Source organism: Coffea arabica, chromosome 5e, assembly GCF_036785885.1.
Source record: "Coffea arabica cultivar ET-39 chromosome 5e, Coffea Arabica ET-39 HiFi, whole genome shotgun sequence".
In the NCBI taxonomy this organism is placed as follows: Eukaryota; Viridiplantae; Streptophyta; class Magnoliopsida; order Gentianales; family Rubiaceae; genus Coffea; species Coffea arabica.
Genome location: NC_092318.1, coordinates 5,159,480 through 5,186,083, shown reverse-complemented (window position 1 = coordinate 5,186,083; position 26,604 = coordinate 5,159,480). Strand labels below are relative to the sequence as shown.

Genomic DNA, 26,604 nt, shown 5'->3' with positions numbered 1-26,604 from the left:
GTTTGTTTATCCGATATAGGAAAGGTAAATCAAATCTAGAAATTTTATCAATTTATGTTGTTCATCAATTATTTCTACCTCATGTTTTACAAGAATAGACCAAAGTATGTGTAAGCTTGACAAATACACAAAAAGAAACGGAATCACATGCAGCTATAAAAAATTACTTACCTTAAGAATTAACAGCCCAAGTAAAATTAATCATCGACAACAAAAATTTCGTCAACTTTGATCACTTTGCACCTTTTAATGATAATAGATTATTGTAACACGGAAACTATGAAATGAATCTTTGAGAATTTTTTAATTTAGTAACTAATAAACATAGCTTATCAAAGAGCAAAAGCAAAACATCCTTCTATTACTACTCTTTCTAGAAAAATTTTATCTGAACTATGTTACTTTAAATTATTGATATAGAAATTAGCTTCATATTGTGGACCCATTATGGAAATGACCTCATTCTTTAGGAAAAATTTTTTCCCTCGTTGTTCTAATTACAGAAAAGAAAACATATAAACTACTTTTACATGTGATGTATATTTATGCAACTATTATATTTTAACAAATCTTCTTAATTAACATAGCTATCTCAAGATGTACAAATACTCCCATCAAGATTGAGTATAGGAATATCTCAAAGGGAGGATTGGGCCTCGATTAAGTAGCTCTTGTTGAGCTTAGCTTCGGCCATGTGGGCCTTAGGTCCAATAGTACTTTAGTTAGTCATTAAGTTAGTTAATTGGTAGGTTAGCTTTCGGCCAAGAGAGACCCAATGGGCTGGCCGATTTTCCCTTAATGTTTTCCAAGCTTTATTAGGTTTAGTCAAGGCTATAAATAGCCCTAAAGCTGATGGTACATTTAATTTTTGCGATATTATTCATAAAATTCCAGAATTTCGTCTTCCATTAAGGCAAATTCCTCTAGCTTGTGAAAGCTAAGTTGAACATCCTAGCGTGGTTCTTAGGTTGTTTGTTGACTTATCAATCAAGCACACACACTTGATTGTGGCGTCCTCTACCGTTGAATTCGTTCTTGAGTGGTCTAAGTTTGGGTTCAATTCCATTCATTACTCAACGTGTCCTCTACGGTCTAATCTTTGCTTCCACGCTCACATCATCATGATGCGAATGAGCAAGCCTCAAAGGGAGGATTGGGCCTCGATTAAGTATAGGGATGGCAGTGGGGCGGGGGTGGGGCGGGGGACGTTGTCAAATAACTCCCCCCGTCCCCCCCATCCCCCGCCCCGCCCCCGCCCCGTTTCCCTCGTGGTCCCCCGCAAGAAAATAAATTAACTTATCATAAATATTCATTTACAATAATACAATTATAAATAACGTTAAATAAAATTAAATAGCTGTCAAGATGAAAATAAAGCATAACAAGTCAAGTTACATTCATTCTAGTATTCAACAAATTTAGTCGAGTTGATTTCTCATATTCAACAAACTAAAAACACTCAACAATAAATTCAACTTTTCTCTTCATTAATATAACTCAACAACTTTAGAACATTTGCTCTTCGTCAAACTCGAGATGTGATAACTCACTTGATAAAGCAACCTTGACATTTGATGTTAAAATAAAAGAAGAATCTTGTCAACAGAGTATAGTATATAACAAATAATTGGAGAAAATCAATTTAGATGAATCAAATTTCTTTAATACCTATTCAGTAACACAATCAACATCATCTTCTTCATCAAATAATGTATTACATGACATCCCTTCCGAAGTAGAAGAAGTAGCTGCACCAAAAAAAATAGCCACTAATTTACTAAATAAAGAAATGCAAAAAAATGTATAAATTTAAAAGTAAAAGTTAAATCTTTTGTATACCATTTATTTCATTCCAGAGCCAAGTGCGAGTACACATCAATGCTTCCAAGGTATTGGCGTGAAGTTTACATCGATGAGGACTAATTATTCTTCCACAAGTACTATATGCAGATTCAGATGCCACACTTGAGACGGGTACAACTAGAATATCCTTAGCCATTTTTTGTAAAGTGGGATATTTAACCCCATGTGTTTTCCACCAACCAAGTATGTCAAAAGTCGGAACTCTTGGTAACACATTTTCCTCAAAATAAAAATCCAATTCCGTCTTAGAAGTAACATCAATAGAGTTAGAAGCCACAAACTTATCAAAATCAGCAAGAGGATCCATTTCAACTTCATTCTTATCATGACTCCTACTAACATGCTCACTATGTGAAGCCATGCACTGACTATCAACTCTATTTCCACCCAAACTAGATCGGTATTGATAATCATGCAACAAAGAATAACAATTTTGACGAATTGCTTCAATTTTCATGAATGATTCATCACCATAAATGATAGGAAAATAATACTCAATCAACTTCATTTTGTATCTAGGATCCAAAACTATCTTTCCAATATTTTTGATATTTTGCCATCATCTTTTCTGCCATTACTCTAATTAAACAATTTGAACTTTTCATCCATTGAGCCAATGATACCTTAATGTCACAAACTTTTGCAAAAAATTCATTTGATGTAGGATATCGAGTACCGGAGAACATTTCAGTGACTTGGTAGAATAATTTCAACTTCTCACAAATGGCATTACAAACTACCCAATCATCATCATTTGGCAAACTAGTGTAGTGTTTCTCATGCACTTTAACCCGTGGAAATACGTCTTTATAAATTGCAGCTGTTTGCAACATTAAAAAAGTCAAATTCCAACGGGTTTTACAATCCAAACACAACTTTTTAGTAGAAGAAATGCGCAATTGGCGAGCCACTTCTTCAAAATTTTCAATTCTAGCAGCAGAAGCAATCCAATACACCATACTATCACGAATTCTTTCAATACCACCCGATATCATTTCTAAACCATCTTTGACAATCAAATTTAAGATATGGGCAGCACACCGCATTTGAAGCACTAAACCATCTATCAACAAATCACTCACATTCAACTTTTCCAACAAACAATTAATCATACCATCATTGGTGGAACAGTTATCTAAGGTAATCGTAGATATCTTACGATCAATATTCCAATCCATCAATGAACTAAGAAGCACATCACTTAACACTTCTTTGGTATGTGGAGCAGGAACATAGATAAACCTAAATAAAAGAAAAAAATAAGTTGCTCATGTATAACAAACAATTAACATAATTCAAGTTTTTAACTTTTGAAAACATACCTCAAAATTTGACTTTGTAAGATCCAAGACTCATCAATATAATGTGCAGTGATAGCCATGAAGCCTTTCTTTGTGTTGCTAGAAGTCCACATATCGGTTGTAACTGCTATCTTACTTCCAAGCTTCTCCAAAATATTACAATTCTTCAATCTTTGCAATTCATAGATCTTCAAAATATCTCCTTTAATTGTATTTCTTGACACAAGTTTAAAACATGGCTGCAAACTCTTAACAAATTTTCGAAAGCCTATGTGATCCACAATAGATAATGGATACTCATGCAATACAATTGCAGATGCAAGCTCATGGCGTGACTGTTGTTGATCGAACACATGATTGTGCAATTCTTGTTTGCATCATTCTTTTTACTACCACTTCGAAGTAACATTTGCCTAATATCTTGTTTAGGCCTTTTAGCACACCTGTTGTAATGATCATGCAAGGTACTCGTTCCATGAGTGGTACCTGTCTTGTATTTTTTTTTTACAATACTTGCACACACCATAAAAAATGCCATTTTCACCATTCTCTCTATCAAAATGTGCCCAAACTTTTGATTTTAATTTTCTTTTTCCTTCTTCAATTTCATATTCATCTTCTTCTACTGTATCTGTCAAGTCAATTGATTCAACATTTCTTGATTGTGGAGTTGATGAATTATCCCCTTGTTCAGATGCAATTAGATTTTCGGACTGATTCATTGTAATAAGAATTCTACAAAGACAAGAAAGCAAATAGCACAATAAGTGGACTGCTCACAAACATGAAATATAACTATATTTTTTCACTTACACTAAAATTACAGGTCCTCTGTTTAGAATCTAGAGGAGCACGAATGGATCATTGCTGATCCGAAATATATCATTTGGAGTTATTTCAGCATTATACATATATCAATGGCTATCTTTTTTTTTTAATAATATTAAAATCTTAAACCATTTAATTGCCGTAAATCATTAGGCTTTTGTATTTACATTTTCATTAAGGCTTTTCACAAACATCTTATATGCACACAAACAACTATCCTTTGTTTGATTAATTTCGAATTAAAGCAAACCAAAAATTGTAACACAGTGCATTTACAATACTAATACAAACTAACAAGATAAAAGGGGGAAAAATTAGCAGTGAAATTTAAATACGCAGAAGGTTAAAAAAGTGAAAGCAAAAGGACCTTCACTCTGCGCCTGTTTTGATCCGAAAAGCATGAACCATTTGAAAAAGATTCGTGTATGCATCAACCATTTGAAATTTATATTCAACTATAGACAACAGCATCACGACACACGAGGACAAATCCTATAGTTCTATGGCAGCATAATTGTACTGGACGATTATGACCCAACCCAAAAAAAAAAACAAAAAAGAAAGAAGAAGACTGGACGACTAGTTATTATCCCCTGCCGTAATCTGTAATTGCAAGCTTTGGTGCACTAATTTAAGGGCAAATATATCCACAATTTTCCGCATCATCAACCTGGAATTTCCTACTCCATACTTTATTTATTTATTTATTTTTGGTTTGGGGAGGTAAGAAGGTTTCCTTCTACACACTTGATACGACGACCGTATTTGACACAATTTGAAAAGTCATGCAGGAAAATATTTGGCCCAATAGTGGAGATTTGGTCGAAGCAAAGAAACAAATCAACAGAAAATTACGTAGAACCTGGAATTGGAAACTTCCAACCTGTCAATCAGTTTCTTCTCACTTGCCGATGAAGATATGAGCTCGATCTGGAATTCTGGGTTGGGTAAAATTTTAGAAGGATTTAGACAGAGAATGGGTTTAGTTGAGTAGTGAGTAGTGACTGATTACTGATTAGAATTAAGGGGAATTGGAGGTGACGGCGGTGGCTGCGATTCTGCGAAGAAGGGAAAAATGGGAACGGCCGAATGGGGGAATGGGGATTGGGGATAGATAATTAGGGGTTTTGTTACTTGACTTACTTCTGTGTATTAATTATATATATATTTTTTTTTTCCCGGGGACGGGGCGGGGGATGGGGCAAGTGTATGTTGCCCCATCCCCCGCCCCGTTTTAAGGCGGGGGTAAATATTTTACCCCCGCCCCCACTCCGCCCCATTGCCATCCCTAATTAAGTAGCTCTTGTTGAGCTTAGCTTCGGCCATGTGGGCCTTAGGTCCAATAGTACTTTAGTTAGTCATTAAGTTAGTTAATTAGTAGGTTAGCTTTCGGCCAAGAGAGACCCAATGGGCTTGCCGATTTTCCCTTAATGTTTTCCAAGCTTTAGTCAAGGCTATAAATAGCCCTAAAGCTGATGGTACATTTAGTTTTTGCGATATTATTAATAAAATTCCAGAATTTCGTCTTCCATTAAGGCATATTCCTCTAACTTGTGAAAGCTAAGTTGAACATCCTAGCGTGGTTCCTAGGTTATTTGTTGACTTATCAATCAAGCACACAAACTTGATTGTGGCATCCTCTACCGTTGAATCCGTTCTTGAGTGGTCCAAGTTTGGGTTCAATTCCATCCATTACTCAACATGTCCTCTACGGTCTAATCTTTGTTTCCGCGCTCACATCATCTCCTCAGATTTTTTTACCTCTTTTTCTAACTCACATTCCTCAACTTTTACCTCAAGTGCACTCTCACCACTACACTCAACTCGCTCTTTTTCAAGTTTTTGTTGGAGGAGTTGTTGATATGTCTCCCACACTTGACTAACTCCTTCATCTATGGATAAAGTATTTGCACGCTTTGTTGTCGAATGAACCTCCTCCCTTCTCCTTGAATATAATGACTTTGAAGAGGTAGGTTGGACGTCAGGGTGAAATTGTGGGGAACCCCTTCTCTTGACATCCTTATTCACCATTCGGTCAAGGCGTCTATGAAGAAGCTCGAAAGCTTCATCCAAACTTTGCTTGAATTCTTCCATCATGGCCTCCATGTGTAGTTTAAAGTCCATTGTTTGGTCACCAACTCCACTAGACATGCTTAGGTAAACCCGCAAAAGAAAATAAGCAAACGACTTCCTCTCTCCTTTTTTTTGTGGTACAATGTATAGGTCACTCACGCTCGTGTTTCACTCAAGTGTATCACTCTCTAATAGTCTCACCAAGCAATTCCTTGGCTTGCTAGTTGCTCGGGTTGAACAAACTAGGCGTTACCGCAAGGTACGTTCTTGACTGGTCAACAAGTGACACAAGATAGTAGCAATGAATGGAGGTGAATGAAGGCCTAGACGCGACCTAAAACTCAGATTAGGACTAATGACTAAAAAAGAAAGCAAGACAAATGACTTCAAGGCTGAATTTTTGAAAATCCTAGAAGTACTCTACCCGACAACCCAAAATTCTGGAATTTACGGAGCTTGCTGGTCCTTGGCCTTTTGGTCAGGGGTTTGGTGGTATTTTGGTGTTGCTTTGGTGTTAGTCAATCAGGTCTTCGACCTCCGCTGAGCTGTCGGGGCACCACAAACTAGCCATTGAAGTGCAAACGGGTTTGATGAACTTGAAAACCAGCTAGGTCCGTATCAAATATAAGAAGGAACACATTGATCAATTAGAGATTCAAGAATGTACTTCGAGCATATGTAGTGCTAAGATACTCAAATAGATTTCAATTTTGTCTCCTTGCCTGATTAGCATGTGAAAGCAATGAATTTAAGGTTTTTACTCAAAAATTTTTTAAGGATATTTTCTTAGAGATAGACATGCAAAATGACAAATTAAAATATTTCATGAGGGTGATCTCCTTTTAGCACGCCTCAAATCTGGGTCCTTGGACTGAATTTGCAATATGGCATGCCGTATTCATAAGATCTTACTTCGACAAATACAAGGCAATATGTCACACTTATAAAAATTCACTAAAATTTAAAACTTACAATTACTAAAGAAATACATACGTTACACGAAATACATCTACAAAAATACTTTACTCTATCTCCCTAAGATTTAATCATCTGTCTATTTACCTTTCTCACTTATCTTCTAACGTACACGATCTAGCTTTCTTGATCTACAAGAAAGAAATAAAGAAATATGGGTTGAGCGACGTACGCCTAGCAAATAGTACATACTCCCTTGTCGGATATTAAGTAGATCTTAATATCCTTTATTCTGATGTCTCTCTGTAGCTTGGGATTGCTATGGTTGAACGGGCACTTAGGCACTCTTTTTGCAATAGCGACTAGAATGCTTTAAGATTGTAAGGTACGTAAGCTCGGTGTCTTGCTTGCCTAAGGACAAGAAGAGACGTGTAGCTTGCATATCTTTGCTTTTTGTCTTCCTTTTATCTTTTGATTTCCTTCTCTTACTCTGCATGAGTTTTTATTAGTTAAAGGTAAAAAGTAAAAACCATGGCGGGTTCATTGTAATGTTATTTTTTTCTTTCTTTGTATAAAGTTATTGATTACTCTTATTTGGAAAATGGATTTTCTTGTTCAGAAAAGAGAATTGCTTTTATATTGCTTTGATATTGATGATTCATTTGGAAGCTAAATAACTCAATTTTTTTTGGAAACTATTGGTTGCATTTTCTGGAACCTATTGGAACCTTTGATATTGAAGATTCCTATGAAAGCTAAGTAACTCAATTTATTTGGAACCTTTTGGTTGTGGTTTTTGAGCTTCAATCAACTCAAAGCAAAGACTGTTCTTTTCTCTTTCTTTTTTTTTGGCTCTTTTATTTTTCTACAAAAGTGATTTAAATGCCTACTTTTTTGCTCTTTTTTTTCATCGGCTCTTCTGTTTTTCTGCAAAAGATGTTCGTATCCTCCTGAACTTCTTGAATTTATTGCATGAGAAAATAATTCAAACTTCTTAGCACGATCAAGCATTGATCTATAGGTCGACACAAGTAATGTTTAGTAAATTGAAATTGTCTTTATTCTATTTAGGTTGTGGTCTTCAGCTCATTTTCTTTCTCTATGCCTGAAGTTACAGCAAAAGTAGAGAGTTAAACAGTGTGAAAATTCTACAGAACCTGCCTACTTTGCAACGGCTGCTATATGGTCTTATTGGATGTTGGGAAATTTTCCTGCTAATAATTAGTCTACTTTTGATCTTATTAGTCAGTTATTCTCTGTCCGTTTTCATAGCTGCTCTTTTAAAGACTTCGGAATGTCTAAGAGCCATAGGCAATTAACACTAAGAAACTTGTTAGAATTCTTAGTTTTATGGGGCAGCTATTCACAATTATGTAATTCAATTTTTGGTACATTTTGTCTTGGCACTTTTGCTTCTGTTTACGAGTTCATAATATTTTTTTATTTATTTAGTCAAGTAGGATTTTGTGAAGGTTAAATTTAGAACATGACTCCAGAACCTGTCACCAATAAATATAAGAAATTGAATTTTTTCAGGATAGTGTGGATAAAGGTACAATTAAAGGAAAAGTAATTTTACTATAAGTAAGAGTAGTAGCAATGGCCTAACAATCGATTGGCCTCTTTACTTATTTGATAATTCCTTTGTAATATTTGTTTTTTATTGGAGTTCTGTCATTTTAATCTGAATCATGTGTTTCTCGAATTATCAAGTGTTTGGTTTCAAAAATTTATCAACTATTAGATAGCATTATCCTTAATTTTCATAATAAAATGTGAAGCTTTGGTTGTAACATACGAAAGTTAAATTCATAGTTGATTTTGGCACATACAAAGGCCATGGTGACAAAGTACATTATCACACTCGTATAAATGCAAGTCGCATACCAATTGAGGATTGATATTGCTTGTATATATGCATCATAGCTATCAACTCCCTAAATAATTAATGCAAAACTAATTTTTAATTTAATATCATTATGCAAAATTGCATTTATACATTGACACCCTTTTAACTCATATGATTCCCATAATCAAAAAATCTTTTTCTTTTTTTTTTTATAGAAATAATACAAACTTAGTAGACATAATTGGGCAAATAACTTATATAATCTCACACCGCGCAAATGCGCGGTGTCATCCTCCTAGTTGATATATATTTGCCATAGGGACGACTCTCGGTCAACTAGTCATAGGCTGATGATTCTTGCTCTACAATAGCAGAGGTCAAATTACGTTTAAATGATAATTGCTAACCCCTTTACTAAACCATCAAAAAGTCCAACCAAAATACAGGGAACTTACTCCAAAAATTAACACTTTTTTTTTTACCCTGGGGTTTTTTTTTGGGGGTGGTGGTAACAGTTTTGTACACAAGAATGTATTTTTCCATGTGTCAACAGGATGGGTTATACTTGCATAGAAAACATACAAAGAAGGAAAAGTTGGGTAATGGGTGCCCAATACAAATACCCAAACCGTCCAAAATATAAATGGGTTTTTATTACTCAACCCAAAATTTACCCAATACCCAACTTACCCAACCCAACCTCTCAAATTAGTGGGTGGGTTGGGTGGGTTGTTGGGTTTTGGGTATAATTGCCAGCTCTAGTTATATATATACTATACATAGTTGTAAATATGGTCACACAATGTCACATGCATACATCAAATAAAAATATTAGACATCATTTCATATATTACATAAACATCGAAATTTAGAGTGAGTGGCATGCACATAAGTGATCCTTATTCGTCATGACAGTTAGTCCTGTAGATTCTAGAGGTGGCCCCTGCCAAATATGGCATGAAAAAAAAGTATAACATGACATGATCATATTAATTGAACATACTTGTGAATCATAAAACATATCAATCATGTCATCCCATTTTATAAAATATAACTCATAAACAAATACTTGCAATATCCGATTTTTGAATAATCAACCTTGAAATTAAACCCCTTCTAAGAGGGTGATTGCCCTTAATCACATAACATAACATAAGTCAATCGATTGGGCACAACGATTACCATGACTGTCAATCGCCCGGACATAACGGCTACCATGACAACGTAACATAATAGGAATATGGCCCCTACCGTCTATTTTATTACCATTTAGAGTTTTTTGTAATATAAATTTATTTCACACATTACAAACATATTTCTTTCAATTCATGAAAATATGCCACTCATTTCATATTTCATAGCATAACAAAGTATTTCATGACATATGATTGAAACTGCATGTCACTCCTAACTCGCATGAGCTAAAACTGTGAATGGCGACACCAATAGTGTAGTAAGTGGTTAAACTGGTAAAACACTCCACCAAATCTAAGGTGGTAAATAAATAGATACTCCTGACCGACATGAGATTAAAATGTGAACGGCAAGAACTAAGCGTGACTTGATTCCTTTTTCGGATACGTAGGCAGTTTAGAGGATAATTTCTAAATTCAATTACACCACCCAACCAAATCTTTTTTCCTTGCAAAAATCTTCTATTTCTTTGAAAATAAAATGCTAAATTTAAGTTCTTTTATTTTAGAAAAAAATAAGAGATAAGTAATGAAAAATGTTTTATTATTCATAAAAAGTTTCATTACATGAAAAAATTTGATAAAAAAATTTTTAAGGAAAAAGAAGGATAAAGTGTAAATGTCAAACTTGTAATCCATTACAACTATTTTGCATGTTTCGAGTACGAATTTCATGTTTTTAAGTTCTTTCGCTACGTCATCAGTTAAAACGCTGGCATTCGCAATAGAGGAGAGCTCATCATGCGCTTGGGTTATGTCAGTTTGAATCTCTTTGAAAGTTTCATACTTTTGATCAATAGTTGAGTTGATTTTCGTGAGTTACCTCTCCAAATCAATAAGTTCCTGTTGACGAATTTTCTTCCTATTTTCGATACATTGCAACTTTTCTTCAAGATTATGCAGATGACAAATTAGTTCTTCTTCCTTTGCCTTGACTCTCTCGAGTTGTGCAGTCATTTTAAAAAGAAGTTCTGCATGTATCTCTTTACTCATCTTTTCCTATGATGAAGATATCAAAATATCATGTCTCTGTCTTGGTGAACAATTCTATCAAGGAGTTTTTTAAAGGAAGACCATTAGTAGGATCTGTCCTTGTGATTTCTGCAATAATTTTCTCTGCGCACTCTTTCAAAAAAGATATTTGTTCAATAGGAGTATCAAGAATCTGCTCGCGAAAATTCATTCACAAACTTTGCAAGTATATTCTTCGATACACTTGCAATTTCTGCTTATGAAATTCTGACACCGATACTATCTTAAGCCTCTTTCGGATCTCGTGCGTACTAGTCGACTTCTTCTTATGCATTGATGAGGTAAATTCGCTGATGGCAAATTGTCTTGGAATGCTGATAATGACTTTATCACCTTTTTTGTTTGAAATTGTACCATCAGCTTCAAGTTCAATCGGTGAATTGTTGCCAACATCTTCTTAGCGGAATTCAAGAAATTTAAAAAAAAGGGTTATGAATAAGTAAAAAAAAATGATAAAAAAATGATAAGAGATGATATAAGTTTAATTACCTTAAGTGGTGACACTCTAACCAATGATGATGTAAAGGAAATTTCCTCCAAATCAGAAGATGTCCTTTTCTTTGATCGATTCCAATAGCGATTTTGGTTGCTACTACCACTTGTTAATGAATGGGTTCCTTTTTGGATAGATCCGGTACACTGGACTTGAGTTCTTTCCTTTTCAACAGTCTTGATAGAATCGTGATAATCCAACATTTCAATTTCGACATCTTTTTCCATGGAAGTCATGGTTAAAGATTTTAAAATTGTTGATGGCATCTTCTTTAGTGGAGTCGTTAGTTTCATCTCTTTGATGGCCCGTTGAGAATCTTTTGAAGATTTATTTTTTCTTAGAAAAGTGTTAGTAATTTTGCCCTTCTGCAAAGTAGATGCAGTAGGATCCATTCCAGTCTCTATAACTCCATTGCGATGCATCGATTCATTGACAGAGGTAATCTTGCCCTTCTTTGATGATTGCTGAGGGATCTTAACTATGAATTTAAAGGAAGTTGAAGAAACGTTATTTGACCATGTTGACCACCAAACATCACAGACTTTTATGATCAATGGATACTTCCTATGCATAAATATAGTCATCCGAGATCGCGTCTGCGTGTGAATTGAGGAATCTCATAATTGAATAGTCTCACCCAAAGTATAAGTATGAGTAATCTCTTTCAAGTTATTTGGAATATCCTGACAGAAGCCGAATTACCTACTAAATTTATAAGGATTATATCTTTCAATAATAAAGATATTATTTTCAATAATAAAGATATTATCCTTACGTAGATTTAAGTAACAAGATCGTTGACTGATAAACTAACTCGTAAGTCTTGATGATAAGGATCCGTCTTCAATCAACACTTTTTCTTCATTCTCAGTCCAACACAATTTGAAAAGTGTCAAGGGATTCACTTTTTTTACCGTAAAATATTGTCATTTTCTCACCACTAAATCTTGTCATGCGCGTGTGGTGATTACTCACTTGGTTATTCTTATAATACACATCAAAGTATTGACCAATCCAAACACAGACGTAATGGATCGAAAAAATAACCCCACATTCTCCAAGATTAGAGGCGTAAACGATCTCCCTCATTCCGTTGTATATGCTCGCAAGGATGAGAACTGCAAGGCAAAATTTCTTTCCTATGGTCATCAAGCATGCAACCTTGAAGACACTTGGGCGAATGCAATCGACTTTCTTACTCGGCAAAAGAAATTTGCAAATCCAACATACTATGAATCCTTTGAACCAAAATCGAATCCAGTTTTTCATTCACACTCCTTGGTCATTCGTCCAAAGGTGGTAGTAAGTTGAAAAGAGATGCCTGCAACTCTCAGGGAGAAGTGGCTTTCCTTCCTTGTCAGAAGTGAGAAGTTCCTGTGCTAAAGGGACAACTTCATCGAAAAATAAGCCATCAATTGAAAGACCATCAAGTCGATAAAGATCCCAAAGTGTAATGGACAACTCTCTAATAGGCGTATGGAGTGTATTCGTTGAACGACACCAATATTTGAAGAAAGTTCGCAAGATATTTTCACAACGGTTGTAGGAGAATCTTGACACGTAGAGGGTCTCAAATATACCGGCACGTGTGAGTGACTCTTTATACCTTTCAAGGATGTCCTTGACCCATTTCGAATAATGAGAAGTAAAGCACGCCTCGCCAAAGAAGGACAAACGAATCTTCCATGTAGTTTTGTTAATATTGAAATCCACAAACGGAAGGGTGAATTTGGCTATTTCTGGATCTCCATTATGAAGTGACGAGTTTAATACGACCACTTCCTTTTCACTCAACGTATTGGAGAAAGTCGATGGTGCTATAACTTCTTTAATCCATTTGCTGGTCCAATCTTCAAGGGGTATAAAAGACTCAGCAAAGGTGCCGATTGCTGGGTTATTAAAATATAATGACAAACTTTTGATTGAGATCCTTCCCGTTCGTTCAGCAATGAAATATGTTGCAACGGCGGGTGTAATATTTAATTTGCATGGTTGCTGAAATTTGGTTAAAAAGAAAAAAAAAGAAAGGGTTAAGTTGATAAAAAATTTTTTTTTTGCTTTTCCTGCGAAACTTTAGTAATCAAGTTACCTAGTGGTTGAGTTTCTAATTCGTCGAGCGGGATGCTGATTTCCTATCGAAGTTGGACTTGACAATAAAAGACAAGTAAAAGTGAGATGGGATGTCAACAAATAATTGATAAAGAGGTTTAAATTTTGACAAGTCAGTCATGTCTCAAGGTGTGTTTGAGTGGTAGATTTTGGATGTCAAAAAGATCAGCAACATGGATCGGTGGAGTCTCAATTGTAAGGAGTCGTGTATGCAATTATGGTGGCTAATGTATTATTCAGTTTTGTGGTGAAACTCTAAAAAGTAACTTTGATTTGTTAGACAATTATGAAGTGCCGAGATTCCAACACAAGTTGGGAATATTCGAGTATACCAGTTTCCGGATTTCAGTAAATAGTTCTCAGGATTCATCAGTTTTCTCGACCAAACCTTTGCTGACTCGATACAACCGACTCACCTACGAGGTTGGATACCCAAACAGTCACAGTAGTCGATGGGATATCACCTAAACGACATATAGTCAAATATAGAGAAATCACATCTTAAATTATCAGTATACAGAGCCTCAATAGAATCGAAGGAGGTCGAGTGTGATAAAGTACACGCTCACCTCAAGTTTGTCAAATCAAATGTTTAGATCAAACAGTCACAGACCAAGTATTCAGATATCTCACATAGACAGGTAACAGGTAGTGGAACACTCACCTGTTAAGAAATGCAAAGTTTGTCTGTCAAGTCCCGTGATTACCCTCACCTTCGTTTCCCAGTCTTAGGGCAACGAGTAAAAGTCGTTAATATCTTAGATTCATTTTTCAATCCAAACGTAAGTTTATTAGGTGACCAAGTGGGTCGTTAATCGACTCAATTTATCATGCAAGTTAGACAAAAAATATAGGAAAAGGTCATAAGAAAATAAATTTAACAAGTGCAAGAAAGTTGAGCAAACGGAAAATTTCTTCAAGTTCAAAAGGATTTTCTCGGGTATAATAGTCGCGTGCGCAGTCTCGAAAAAATGGCCATATCTCACTGTAGAAAAGTCAGAATCGTGCGCCATTGGTGGCGTTGAAAACTAGACTCAAAGGGCTTTCCAACGGTATAAAATGCAAACTCTAGTTCTTCTCCTATCAATACCAGAGGTCCGGGGAAGTTGACTGATTTTCCTGTTCTGATCAGTTCAGGATTTTGACAAAATAACCCAATTTACTTGCTCCATTTCACCTCAATTCACACACAAACTTAAACCAATGTTTAGCCAAGTTTCTTTAGCTCAATTAAGGTTCAATAAGTCACAAAGATTAAGGAAAATCTCCAATCCATGGCCGGCCAGTAAGGAGAAAAGAGAACAGTCCCAAGTTCACATTCACCACTAAACTCCATCCTTTTTTTATTTTTAACTTAACCAACATTGCAAGAGTTATTTCTAACTTTAAGAGGGTTCATTAATATGCTAATACATCAAGAAAAATCACAAACAAAGCTTACGCAAAGAATCAAACACATGGCATGCCATACATCCAACCTTACCTCCACTTACTTAACTCAAAGAATTTAACTGCAATCAACATCAACCCAACTTCTAGTTTGTTATCAATATCTTAAACACTTGATATTAAACAATAAAGCAAGGGTTTGAGGATCAATTACCTCTCTTAAATGAAGTTTGAACCACCCAAAAGTCCACCAAAGTAAGAGTTCCATGCTTGAATCACAAGCAAGTCTTGAAGATAGTTTACTCAAACTAACTAAGATTCCTTTTTTTTTTCCCCTCAAAGTCCAAGCTAGGGTTTCAAGCAAGAAAATGGAATTTTTCTTCTTTCTTTGGAGCTCAAGAGGGCTGGCCAAGCAAAGAAAAAAAATGGAGCAAAAAAGGTTTAAATTTTGCTAATTTCCTTGGTCAATTTGTTTGAGTGGTTGGGACATTGACACTTGGCCCTATCTTGGCCAATCCTTCCCTTAAACTTTGCCAAATAATGTTTCTTCCCTCCAAATGTTTCAAAAGTCTAATTAGCACTCTTAAACTTTCACATAAGATTTCAAACACAATTAAAAGACATTTGGTTCTAATGCATATAGTTAAATAAAATGATGCCAATTGAAGGAGATGTTACAATTCATGTAGAAAGACAATGCAATGCAATGCAAAAAAATGTTACAATTTATTTAGTCTTAGGGCAATGCAAGTGATTTAGGAGAATTTTTTTTTTTAAGTGAGGGTTCTCACACTCTCTCCCCCTTAAAAGAATTTCGTCATCGAAATTATCTCATTGATTACTGAATAGCTCAGGATACTTTGCTCGTATTTCCTCTTCCACTTCTCAAGTAGTTTCTTCTATCTCATGATTTCTCCACAAAATCTTTATCAAGGGTATCTGCTTAATCCTCAATTCCTTTACTTTTCGATCTAAGATCTATATCGATTTTTTTTCATAAGTCAGAGATTCGTCAAGGTCAATTGCATTGCATTGCCCTAAATCACTTGCATTGCACTAAAACTAAATAAATTGTAACATTTCCTTGCATTGCATTGCATTGCCTTTCTACATGAATTGTAACATTTTCTTGAATTAGTATCATTTTATTTCACTATATGTACTAGGACCAAATGCCTTTTAATTATGTTTGAGATCTTATGTGAAAATTTAAGGGTGCTAATTAGACATTTGAAGCACTTGAAGGCCAGAAACATTATCTAGCAAAGTTTAAGGGAAGGATTGGCCAAGATAGGGTCAAGTGTCAATGTCCCAACCACTCAAACAGTATAATTAGGTAATACTCGAGTATACGAGTTTTCGGATTTCAGTAAATAGTTCCCAGGGTTCATCGGCCTTCTCGACCAAATCCTTACTGGCTCGATACAATCGACTCACCTATGAGGTTAGATACCCAAACAGTCACAGTAGTCGATGGGATATCACCCAAACGACGTATAGTCAAATATAGAGAAATCACATTTTACATTATCAGTATACAGAGTCTCAGTAAAATCGAAGGAGGTCAAGTGTGATAAAGTACACGCTTATCTCAAGTTTGTCAAATCAAATGTTTAGATCAAACAATCACAAATCAAGTATTCAGATATCTCACATAGACAGGTAACAGGCAGTGGAACACTCACCTGTTAAGAAATGCAGAGTTTGTCCGTCAAGTCCCGTGGTTATCCTCACCTTCGTTTCCCAGTCTTAGGGCAACGAGTAAAAGTCGTTAATGTTCTATATTCATTTTCCAATCCAAAGTCTTAAGGCAACGAGTAAAAGTCGTTAATATTCTATATTCATTTTCCAACCCAAACGTAAGTTCATTAGGTGACCAAGTAAGTCATTAATCGACTCAATTTACGATGCAAGTTAGACAAAAAATGTAGGAAAAGGTCATAAGAAATGGTTTGACAAATGCAAGAAAGTTGACCAAAAGGAAAATCTCATTCAAGTTCAAAAGGGTTTTCTCAGGTATAACAGTCACGCGTGCAGTCTCGGGAAAATGGCAATATCTCATTGTAGAAAAGTCAGAATCGTGCGCCGTTGGTGGTGTTGGAAACTAGACTCGAAGGGCTTTCCAACGGTATAAAATGCAAACTCTAATTCCTCTCCTATCAATACCAGAAGTCCAAGGAAGTTGATTGATTTTCCTGGTTTGATTAGCTCAGGACTTTGACAAAATCACCCAATTTACTTGCTCCATTTCACCTCAATTCACACACAAGCTTAAACCAATATTTAGCCAAGTTTCTTAAACTCAATTAAGGTTCAATAAGTCACAAAGATCAAGGAAAAACCTCCAATCCATGGCCGGCCAGCAAGGAGAAAAGAGAACAGTCCCAAGTTCGCATTCACCACCAAACTCCATCCTTTCATTATTTTTAACTTAACCAACATTGCAAGAGTTATTTCTAACTTTAAGAGGGTTCATTAACATGCTAATACATCAAGGAAAATCACAAATAAAGCTTAGGCAAAGAATCAAATATATGGCATGCCATACATCCAACCTTACTTCCACTTACTTAGTTCAAAGAATTTAACCACAAACAACATCAACCCAACTTCTAGTTTGTCATCAATATATTAAACACTTGATATTAAACAATAAAGCTAGGGTTTAAGGATCAATTACCTCTCTTAAATGAAGTTTGAACCACCCAAAAGTCCACCAACGCAAGAGTTCCAAGCTTGAATCACAAGCAAGTCTTGAAGATAGTTTACTCAAACTAACTAAGGTTCCTTCTTTTTTTTTTCCTCAAAGTCCAAGTTAGGGTTTCAAGCAAGAAAATGGAATTTTTCTTCTCTCTTTGGAGCTCAAGAGGGCCGGCTAAGCAAAGAAAAAAAATGGAGCCAAAAAGGTTTAAATTTTGCTAATTTCCTTGGTCAATTTGTTTGAGTGGTTGAGACATTGACACTTGGCCCTATCTTGGCCAATCCTTCCCTTAAACTTTGCCAAATAATGTTTTTTCCCTCCAAGTGCTTCAAATGTCTAATTAGCACCTTTACTTTCACATAAGATCTCAAACACAATTAAAAGACATTTGGTCCTAGTGCATATAGTGAAATAAAATGATGCCAATTCAAGGAGATGTTACAATTCATGCAGAAAGGCAATGCAATGCAATGCAAGGAAATGTTACAATTTATTTAGTTTTAGAGCAATGTAAGTGATTTAGGAGAATTTAATTTTTGTTTTTAAGTGAGGGTTCTCACAAAAGAAAAGTCCAATCCATGTGCATCAAAATCTGTTTACTGTTGAGGAAGAAACATCTATTATTGACAGGAAGTGCATCGTGCACTACACGTGTTTTATGCATTACCTTTTTTTAATTGTCAATTAAATGTTATTTATCTCACAATCAATATCAAGCACAATAGTTTTAGTAGTTTAATGTATTCCAAATTGTTTAATTTTTATACCAAAACAAGATAAAATATAGTTGTATGAGCTATTTTCAAATAAAGCTAAAAGTATTTTGAATTACCAAAAGAATTGGATCCATCATCACAGAAATTTGTGTACTTATAAACTTGCTTGGTATGAACTTAAGAGTTTAAATATTCTAAATTAGCGGATTTGGAGCTTATCCAATTTTATTAACACCAAATTTGCTAGTTAGTAAAATCATGAAAGCTAATTTTTGTTTTGATAAGATCATGAAGGCTAAATACTACCCCAATAATAGCATTCTTAAAGCACAAAGCACTGGTTCGACTTCCTGGATTTGGCAAAGCTTCCAAAGTGCCATTCCAATGATAGAAATAGGATCAAGGATAAACGTTGGAGATGGAGCATCAACATCAGGGAAGATTGGTGGATTCCAAAGAATGCTATAGGAAAAGTCTGCAGCAGCAAACCGGAGAATTGTGCAGTAATGTGGGTCAAACGGCTAACCAAGAATCAGCGATTGGATGTGGAGCTTCTCAAACAGCTCTTTACAGCTGAGGAAAGGATGGCTATGCAGAGTATCCCTCCGAGCCTTTTTGGAGGGAAGGACCATGTCAGATGGAACCACTTAACATCTGGGATTTACACTGTCAAAACTGGGTATGATTTCCAGAAAACTTGCAACAAACGCTGAAAAGCAGAAAATCAAGACAGCAGCAGTTCAAGCAGGGAAGCTAGCAAACCTCAAATATGGAAAGACCTGTGGGACTCAGTGAAAGCATAGGATTAAGCACTTTAAGTGCCTCCATCACATAATCCCAACAAATGAAACTGTCTTTAAGAGGATAGGCAAAGGAAGCCCAATGTGTAGGAAATGTGGTGAGGAGATAGAAACCATAGAACATATGTTTCTTCTTTTGCAGGTCTGTTCAGGACAGCTGGAATGCATTCCCACCCCAATGGAATGGACTGACACAATACAGATGGAATCTGTGGGAATGGCGGATACATCTACAAGAAGCTTCAGCTAGGAAAGTGGAAAGAACCGCATTGCAATGACAGCAAACCTGCTTTGGCAAATCTGGAAAAGCAGGAATGAAGCAGCCTTCAACTCTAATCACCACGATGGCTACTGGACATCCAAGATTGCAGTTGATGAGTGGAATGAATATCAAGCAGCAAATCACAAGCCAAACATGCAAGATAACATAGCACAGAAGGGAAGATCGAAGCAAGAACCAGCAACACATGAGTACCAACAGGCTGTGAAAATTTTCTCAATATACATGACACGTAACAGAGCAGGTTTGGGGTTAGGAATTTGGGACCCAGGTGGACAACTGACAGCTGTGTGGGCAAGACCTATTAACTGTTGCGATGAGTCGAAAATGGTTGAAGCCTTGGCAATTAGGTCTGCCTTATTTGCAATTGACAGGAACTTAGCATCCATATGTGTTCATTCTGACTATAGAGAAGTAGTTCATAGAATCAAGGTGGACATGGAGGATGAATCCTCGCTGTCAAATATTATTAGAGATATTAGGAAACTATAGGAATCTTTTTGGTACTGCCGAATTATTTGTCCAAAGGCTGTTTTTGTTTGGCAAAATTTACCACTAAGCTTGTTACTGATGTGAAGTGGGAATTAGAGTTCCTCCCGTGGCTTAAAAGTAAGGCACAGAACCCTTCTAGAGCAGTTGCTCTATTACTGTTAATGCTTGTATAGGCATTTATTTCAATATAATTAGAAGTGACATTTTGTCCCAAAAAGGGGGAAAAAAAAAAACTAAGGACCTAAGGCTGCTTTAAGTCATCTAAGCTGTCAAAAATTAAAACAAGGAGAAATAAGAGCTCTGATTCTCTAAACAAGAAATGCTCATCCAGCGAATGATACTGATTAAACAAAAAATGCGCTTACAATCTAGTATTTCAACAGTTGTTCAAACATCAATCATAAGCGATCCCATTCATAAAGACTAATAAATTCCCGAGAAAACATTTACATTGGTCGCACAACTACCAGACTCAAAACACTTCATGGTGTTCCTGAACATCAAAATGAGACAACAGACTTGAAATGGTTTGAAGGCTGCAATTGGGAGAGAGCAGTATCATCTTCCTCAGTCTCATTAAAATCAGGTGGTGGTGTCCCGCTGGTTTGATTCCTACAATCCCCAAAACAAAAGCCATAAGAAATTGCAGAAATCAATTTGCAGTTCTTGTTCAACACAGCGTATTAAACATCAAACTGAAATAAGAACAGAAGAATAAGTTTCCAGCACACTCAGTTGAATTTATGCCTCAGTTCAGCTGCATTCAACACACAATCATCTTACTGTATGAGTATGCTAATTATGTAATTATTGGTACACAACTGCAATACCCAAAAAAGAAACACACAAAGAAGTTGACATGACTAAAGTCGCAGACGCTATCCTACAAATTGTATGCCAAGTACGAAGCAGAAAGATATAAGAGTTCCATTTATTCCAAGTCTAAAAGATCACTCAAATGAAGATAAAATTCTATTGATTCTGTCATTAGTTTGCCAAAAAAATGATATTTGACCAAATCTCACCTCATTTAAAAGAACTTGAGGAGAAATTAAGGAAGAAACAAAGGAGTTTCAAAAGAGAGGCAGGAACTCAAATTTTAGAAAAAAATTACGTATTCAGGTATTATTTAAAGATCAGAAAGATAGAAAAAAATTTGCCATCGTTGCCAAGCAACAATCAAGTATGATATAAGTTGACACCTGATTAGGGTCCAAGGGAGTATACCAAATTTACTGATAATCTACTCCAATATTCATTTGTAAATAAAGAGGCATGAAAAAGTCCTGCATACCTCTGCAAGTTGAAAGTCTCCTCAGACAATGCTTTTTCCAATCTCTCCTCAAATGGCGTTGCATGCCAACTAACTTTCTGATCCTGCAAACACCATCAAATTTATCAGTTTTACAGATCATCAATGATTAAGAGGAAAAAAACGACAAAAGTGCAGAATAGGGAGCAAAAAAAAAAAGAAAAGACCAAGACAGAAATATAAACCTCTTTGTACTTGTTTGTTGAATTGGGAATTCCATTCCCATCCCACCATTTAGGTGAAACCTGATGTTCATCATCATTCCAGTGAGCAGCGACCATCCCAAGAATGGGCCTATCACCAGGAGTTCTGCCGCGCTGGGATTTTTCACTGGTAGAGGAAGCATTATTCACAACTGGGCCGTCAGGATTTGGGAAAGTTGCTCTAAGCCAAGAGGACAAGCTAGCCTCTACCTTCAACTCTTGTCCAACTGACGTTCTGCCTGTCCCTACTTCTGACGCTGAAGTTTCCTGATCAATCTCCTGACAAGATTGTCTACTGTGACTGCTTTGATAATCATTAGCATCTTCATTCTTCAAGTCTTTCCACTGAGACATATTCTCAGCAGGATTTAAGACAGAATAGACATATTGAGACCTGATACGAGTATTTTTCCCCTGTCCCATAACATCTAGATACGCCGGGAAAACTGTTCCAGGTGTTTGCATCTCATCAGACAGCTTTAATGGGGTTGGATAAGGGGAAAATTTTGCAATGCTCAAATTGCTTGATGATCCAGATTGCTTCAAGCTCTGACTAGATGTTTCAGATGGACAGCTTTTTGTTGTAACTGAAGAAGTATCAGAATCACAATCGAACCGAACAGACTTGTTCTTGCCTATTATAATTGGAGTGATATCCTTGGGAACTGATGAACCTGTAAGGCTATGAGACGGACTAGCAATAAGTTCGACGGATCCAGCATTCTTGGTCTCATTGCCTTCAACTGAGCTATTAGAGACTCTGCCGGCATTTAGCCCCTCAGTCAAGCAACTTGAGAATCAAAACATCAAAAAATGTCAAGAACAATTTCATTTTAGTAAATGGAATGTTAAACAGAATCCAAAAATGACCTGACCTGCGGAACACAGTTAAAATACCGCAAAGCACAATAGTAAGGACAATTGGGGAAGACATAAACAAAAATCAGTTTTATATCACACATACTCCTATCCACAACTAATGCCTTCCCTAAAAGTGTTCAGATAAAAACGAACTCCTTTCTTTTTAACTTTAAAAGAAAACGATATACATGGACCAAGCTATGTCTAGTCAACCATATAAACCATGATGAACAAAAACAGGAATATAAAAGCAAGATAAGTTTTAAAATTCAGGTTTATCCAAATTAGTGGAATAAGCTTATCCTTTAGCTCAAACCATGCCCAATGGAACATAGAAACCATGTTCAGGGGAAATCTGGAGACAAAAGAAAACTGAAAAAAGGTAAGAAAAGAAAACAGGTTAGAATTACACAATACAGAAAACCAATCGCAATGATGTACTTGATTGTAATATTCAGGAAAAGTCGTGCTCAAATATGACACATTCTTATGGCTTTATGGGAGGCCAAAGATAATACCTGCTGGGTGTATGATCCAATGAGTCTGAAAGCTTCATCCACCGTTCACAATGTTTAGTCGGTGTTAAAGGCTGGTCAGAATTCATTTCCAAATTAAGTTTTTCAGCAGATGTGTTGGTGAGCCATGATCTGAATTTTGAATGCTCATGGTCTCCCTTCTGAGCTGATAAATCCTTCCACTTCTCCGAAGCTTGGCGAATTTCCACAGGAGTTTCAGGTAATGTTCCACAAGCCTTGAGGAACTTGGCCTGCAGCATAATGTTACTGAAAACAATAAAAATATCGACAGCCTCCAGATAGTAGAATAAGTAAAGACGACTCAGTCACCAAGCAAAAAAATGCGTGTAAGGTTATAGTTCCCTGAATCTCAATTAAGCATAGACCCCACCCCTTGATGTCAAAGGCATACCAACTAGAATCATATCCAGGTTTTCAGAGAGGGAAAAATGACTCTAAATTGAGATGACAGCACAAAGACACAGCTCCATTGATCTCGATGCACAGATAACTATTACAGAAAACGTTAATTGATCCAGACAATGCAGGCCGACATTTCTAGGGAAGTTTACAAACAATTTATATGAAAGTTGTGGATCTCTATTTTAAACCCAAGATTCTCTGTCGTAACACTGCATAAGCGTTTCATTCTTAAACAGAAAAGTAACCTGAAACTTGAAAAGAAAGAATTAGGGCCCCTTGTAGCCTAAGACAACCAGAACATGTTCGATGCACAAAATAAATAGACCTAATCTAATGATTTCACATAACCTAATGAATCAGGAAAAAAGAAAGAATATTCCATCTCACACCGAAGATCATAATAGAGAAACAGACCTCATCCTTGAGCTCTTTCAAATTCAATCCAATTTCAGGCTTTGGTGTTCCCAATTCTTGTTCTTCCTTCAACTTACATGGTGTGCCATCCTTATCTTCTTTTTTGCAACATTTAAACCAAAGCCAAACAAGATCTCGCCCATCAGATCCACAAATAAGAAATCAAATATTAACAACATAATTGCATGACAAAGTACCTTCCGCCAGTAGTAATGAGGATAATGGACTCCGATTTCGAGTCACTGAACCAACCTGATAGTAGAATCCAAAAAAAAAACAAAAACAAAAACATGAAATTTACTTAAAATAACAAAAACCAAAACATGAATTCGAATGGTGGTTTCAATGAGACATTGTAAAGTGTTGTATGATATGAAAACAGAAAAAAAAAAAAAAAATCCAACTGTGTAAAAACAAATCCAAATCAATTATCATAAAACAGGAAACAATTCCTGTTTCCTGTAACTTCAATCAATACCAAGAAAAAGCTCCCGTTATTTCCTATTTCACTTACCTACTTGGATTCCTATTAATCGAACCAAAAATCAAAACAAATATTTATCACATAACAAAACAGGAAATGTCGAACAATTCCAGTAACTCGCGATTCAGGACATAAAACTTCAATTTCATTTTCATCAAGCCATGAGACTAGCTTACAATCAAGATCACGAAACCAACTTAACTATCATCTACTTAAATAAGCAAATAAAAAATCCAAACACAAAACAAACAAACCGACATTATCATCATCTTTACCAGAAAATCAACCAAAAAATGAAAATATAATCCTACTTTCACAGCTGGAGTAGTGGCACAAGAAGAGGAATCCTCAAGATTAGAGCCGGAGCTAGGGCTAGAATCTTTATTAACGCCAAAACAGTTGAAAAAGCACCCCATTGCTGCCACCATTATCCTAGTGCAAAGAATCTTCAACTCGAAAAACGCTAAACCCACTCTACGGCTTCGTTTCTGCTCCAATTCAACAACTGCCTCTCGCTCGGCCTCGGCTGCTTCCTCCTCCGATGATGGAATTCGCTGCCGAGTCGTAGAAGAAAAGAATTTCATATTTTCATTTCATTTCTTACAAAATCAAATACCAAGAAAATTATATATATATATATATATATATAGAGAGAGAGAGAGAGAGAAGATTATGGAAATTTATTGCATTAAATTGAAATGAATTTTGTTTAAAAAGGTGGAAAGTCTCTGTTTTGATGGCTCTTTTTGGATTTTGAAATTCGAACTAGACAGACGAGGGAAAACTACTTGTTCAGGGGATTTTTTTTTTTTCTCTTGGTTTGGGTGGTTATATTCTACTTGCGGGAGTTTTACGATTTAGAGTGGAATGAATTTCTGTTTGTGACACGTGGCTGATAATTTCTTTGGGTTTGGCTTGTTAAATGGCAATTGGAGGTTTTTGGGCTGGGCCGGGCCTGGCTCAAACCGATTATGGGAGAATGTAATGAAGGCGTGAATAATTATGACATTCTATAGGACATTAACGAGTGAAAAATGATATGATGTTAAATAAAATTTTGTACATTGTGAATTTTACACTTGGAGGAGATATATTATCTGTAAGTCAGCTTCTTAATAGTGATGATGACGATTTTACTATAATAGGATTGGTAGAGAATGGCATTGGTGAAATGCATTTTACTACAATAGTGATGATAAATTTTTATTTTCTTGCATCAACAATACATTTTCTAACCCCTTTTTAATTCACATATATCACATTAAAAAGGTGTTACAGTATTTTTTAAATTAGTTCAAATAATCTACTAACTAAACACATTATTTTCTAATGCTAAGATTTTGGATGTAAATTGAGTTTCAATAATGAAAGCTAGCAAAGTTGCCCAAATGTTTAGTTACTTAATATAAAAGAAATCAAAATTGGAAAGGTTACTAACTTCTATGTTAATGGAATCACCTTTCAAATAGTTATAGCAGGTCGAAACCTAGTGGCTCTAATCATATTTTGAGCCAAAACTCAACCCATTTTTGTATTTGGCTAAGAAATCCAGGTGGTGCCCAATTAATAACTACTCCAACTATATTTCTGACAAGCAAATTTTAAGGTAGCTTGACCTTTGTGGCTACAGCACCACCATTCTTTTCCTTAAAGCAAGATCAAGGGGATGAGGACCTCTATAATTGTCATGAAAAATGTAAATTTAGGCTAATTGTTGATGTTATTCTATGTAAACTTTAAATCATTGATATTGCTTTAGGGATAAAATTCCGTAGAGGTGGTGTGGAACCCACAAATGAATGATACTCACATATGTTATGTTAGTAGATACATTTGTTACTTAGGATATAAATTTGCCATTCAATGATTTAATTCTAGAATACTATTGAAACATGCAATTATAGTAGTCATTGATCCCATGCAAATACTTTCACAAGAAACTATTTATTTTTATGGAAGATGAGTCAAGCTGCAAATTATGAAATGGAACACTCTCTCGATTCAATAGTCTTTCATAGACTAAGGTGGATTCCTAATATGATTACAATTAAGCGTGCGCAACAATTGGTTTGGACTAAAAATTGTCTAAATCAAATGATATTAGGCTCTCCAATTCTTTTTCTGTATTCAATAAAATTCTATATTTGGTAATATAATTTTATCACGATTTTAAGATATTGAATTTGATTTTGATCAAAAAATTGAATCTCTTGATTTTCGAGTGTTTTACACATAAAAAACCATAAATCAGAAAGGTTAAAGGGCGTGTTGAACTAGACTTTATTTGTAAGAAAATAAGCAAATTTAAATCCCAATGGACTTCTATAACATGAATGGTAAAGCTTAAATTGGTTTCAA

At 35.6% G+C, this 26,604-nt stretch overlaps 1 protein-coding gene and 1 long non-coding RNA gene across 3 annotated transcripts; both read right to left on the bottom strand.

Moving 5' to 3' along the window:
• Positions 1–2,994: 2,994 nt before the first annotated feature.
• On the bottom strand, positions 2,995–3,533 carry LOC140006194 (uncharacterized). Its single transcript, XR_011813828.1, has 2 exons — positions 3,186–3,533; positions 2,995–3,105 (listed from the first exon to the last, which is right to left on the bottom strand). It is a non-coding gene; the product is annotated as an uncharacterized lncRNA (long non-coding RNA).
• A 16,811-nt stretch (positions 3,534–20,344) lies between these two features.
• Positions 20,345–25,029, bottom strand: LOC113722756 (protein JASON-like). Of its 2 annotated transcripts, none has more exons than XM_072048341.1 (7): positions 24,558–25,029; positions 23,960–24,014; positions 23,763–23,860; positions 22,929–23,176; positions 21,532–22,339; positions 21,329–21,411; positions 20,345–20,646 (listed from the first exon to the last, which is right to left on the bottom strand). In XM_072048341.1, the coding sequence occupies exons 1-7, from the start codon at positions 24,828–24,830 to the stop codon at positions 20,535–20,537; spliced, it is 1,677 nt and encodes a 558-aa protein (XP_071904442.1). In that variant the 5' UTR covers positions 24,831–25,029; the 3' UTR covers positions 20,345–20,534. The 2 variants fall into 2 exon arrangements, with proteins under 2 accessions (XP_071904442.1, XP_071904443.1); XM_072048342.1 differs by having other exon boundaries at positions 23,763–23,857; positions 24,558–25,027.
• Between the last annotated feature and the right edge of the window lie 1,575 nt (positions 25,030–26,604).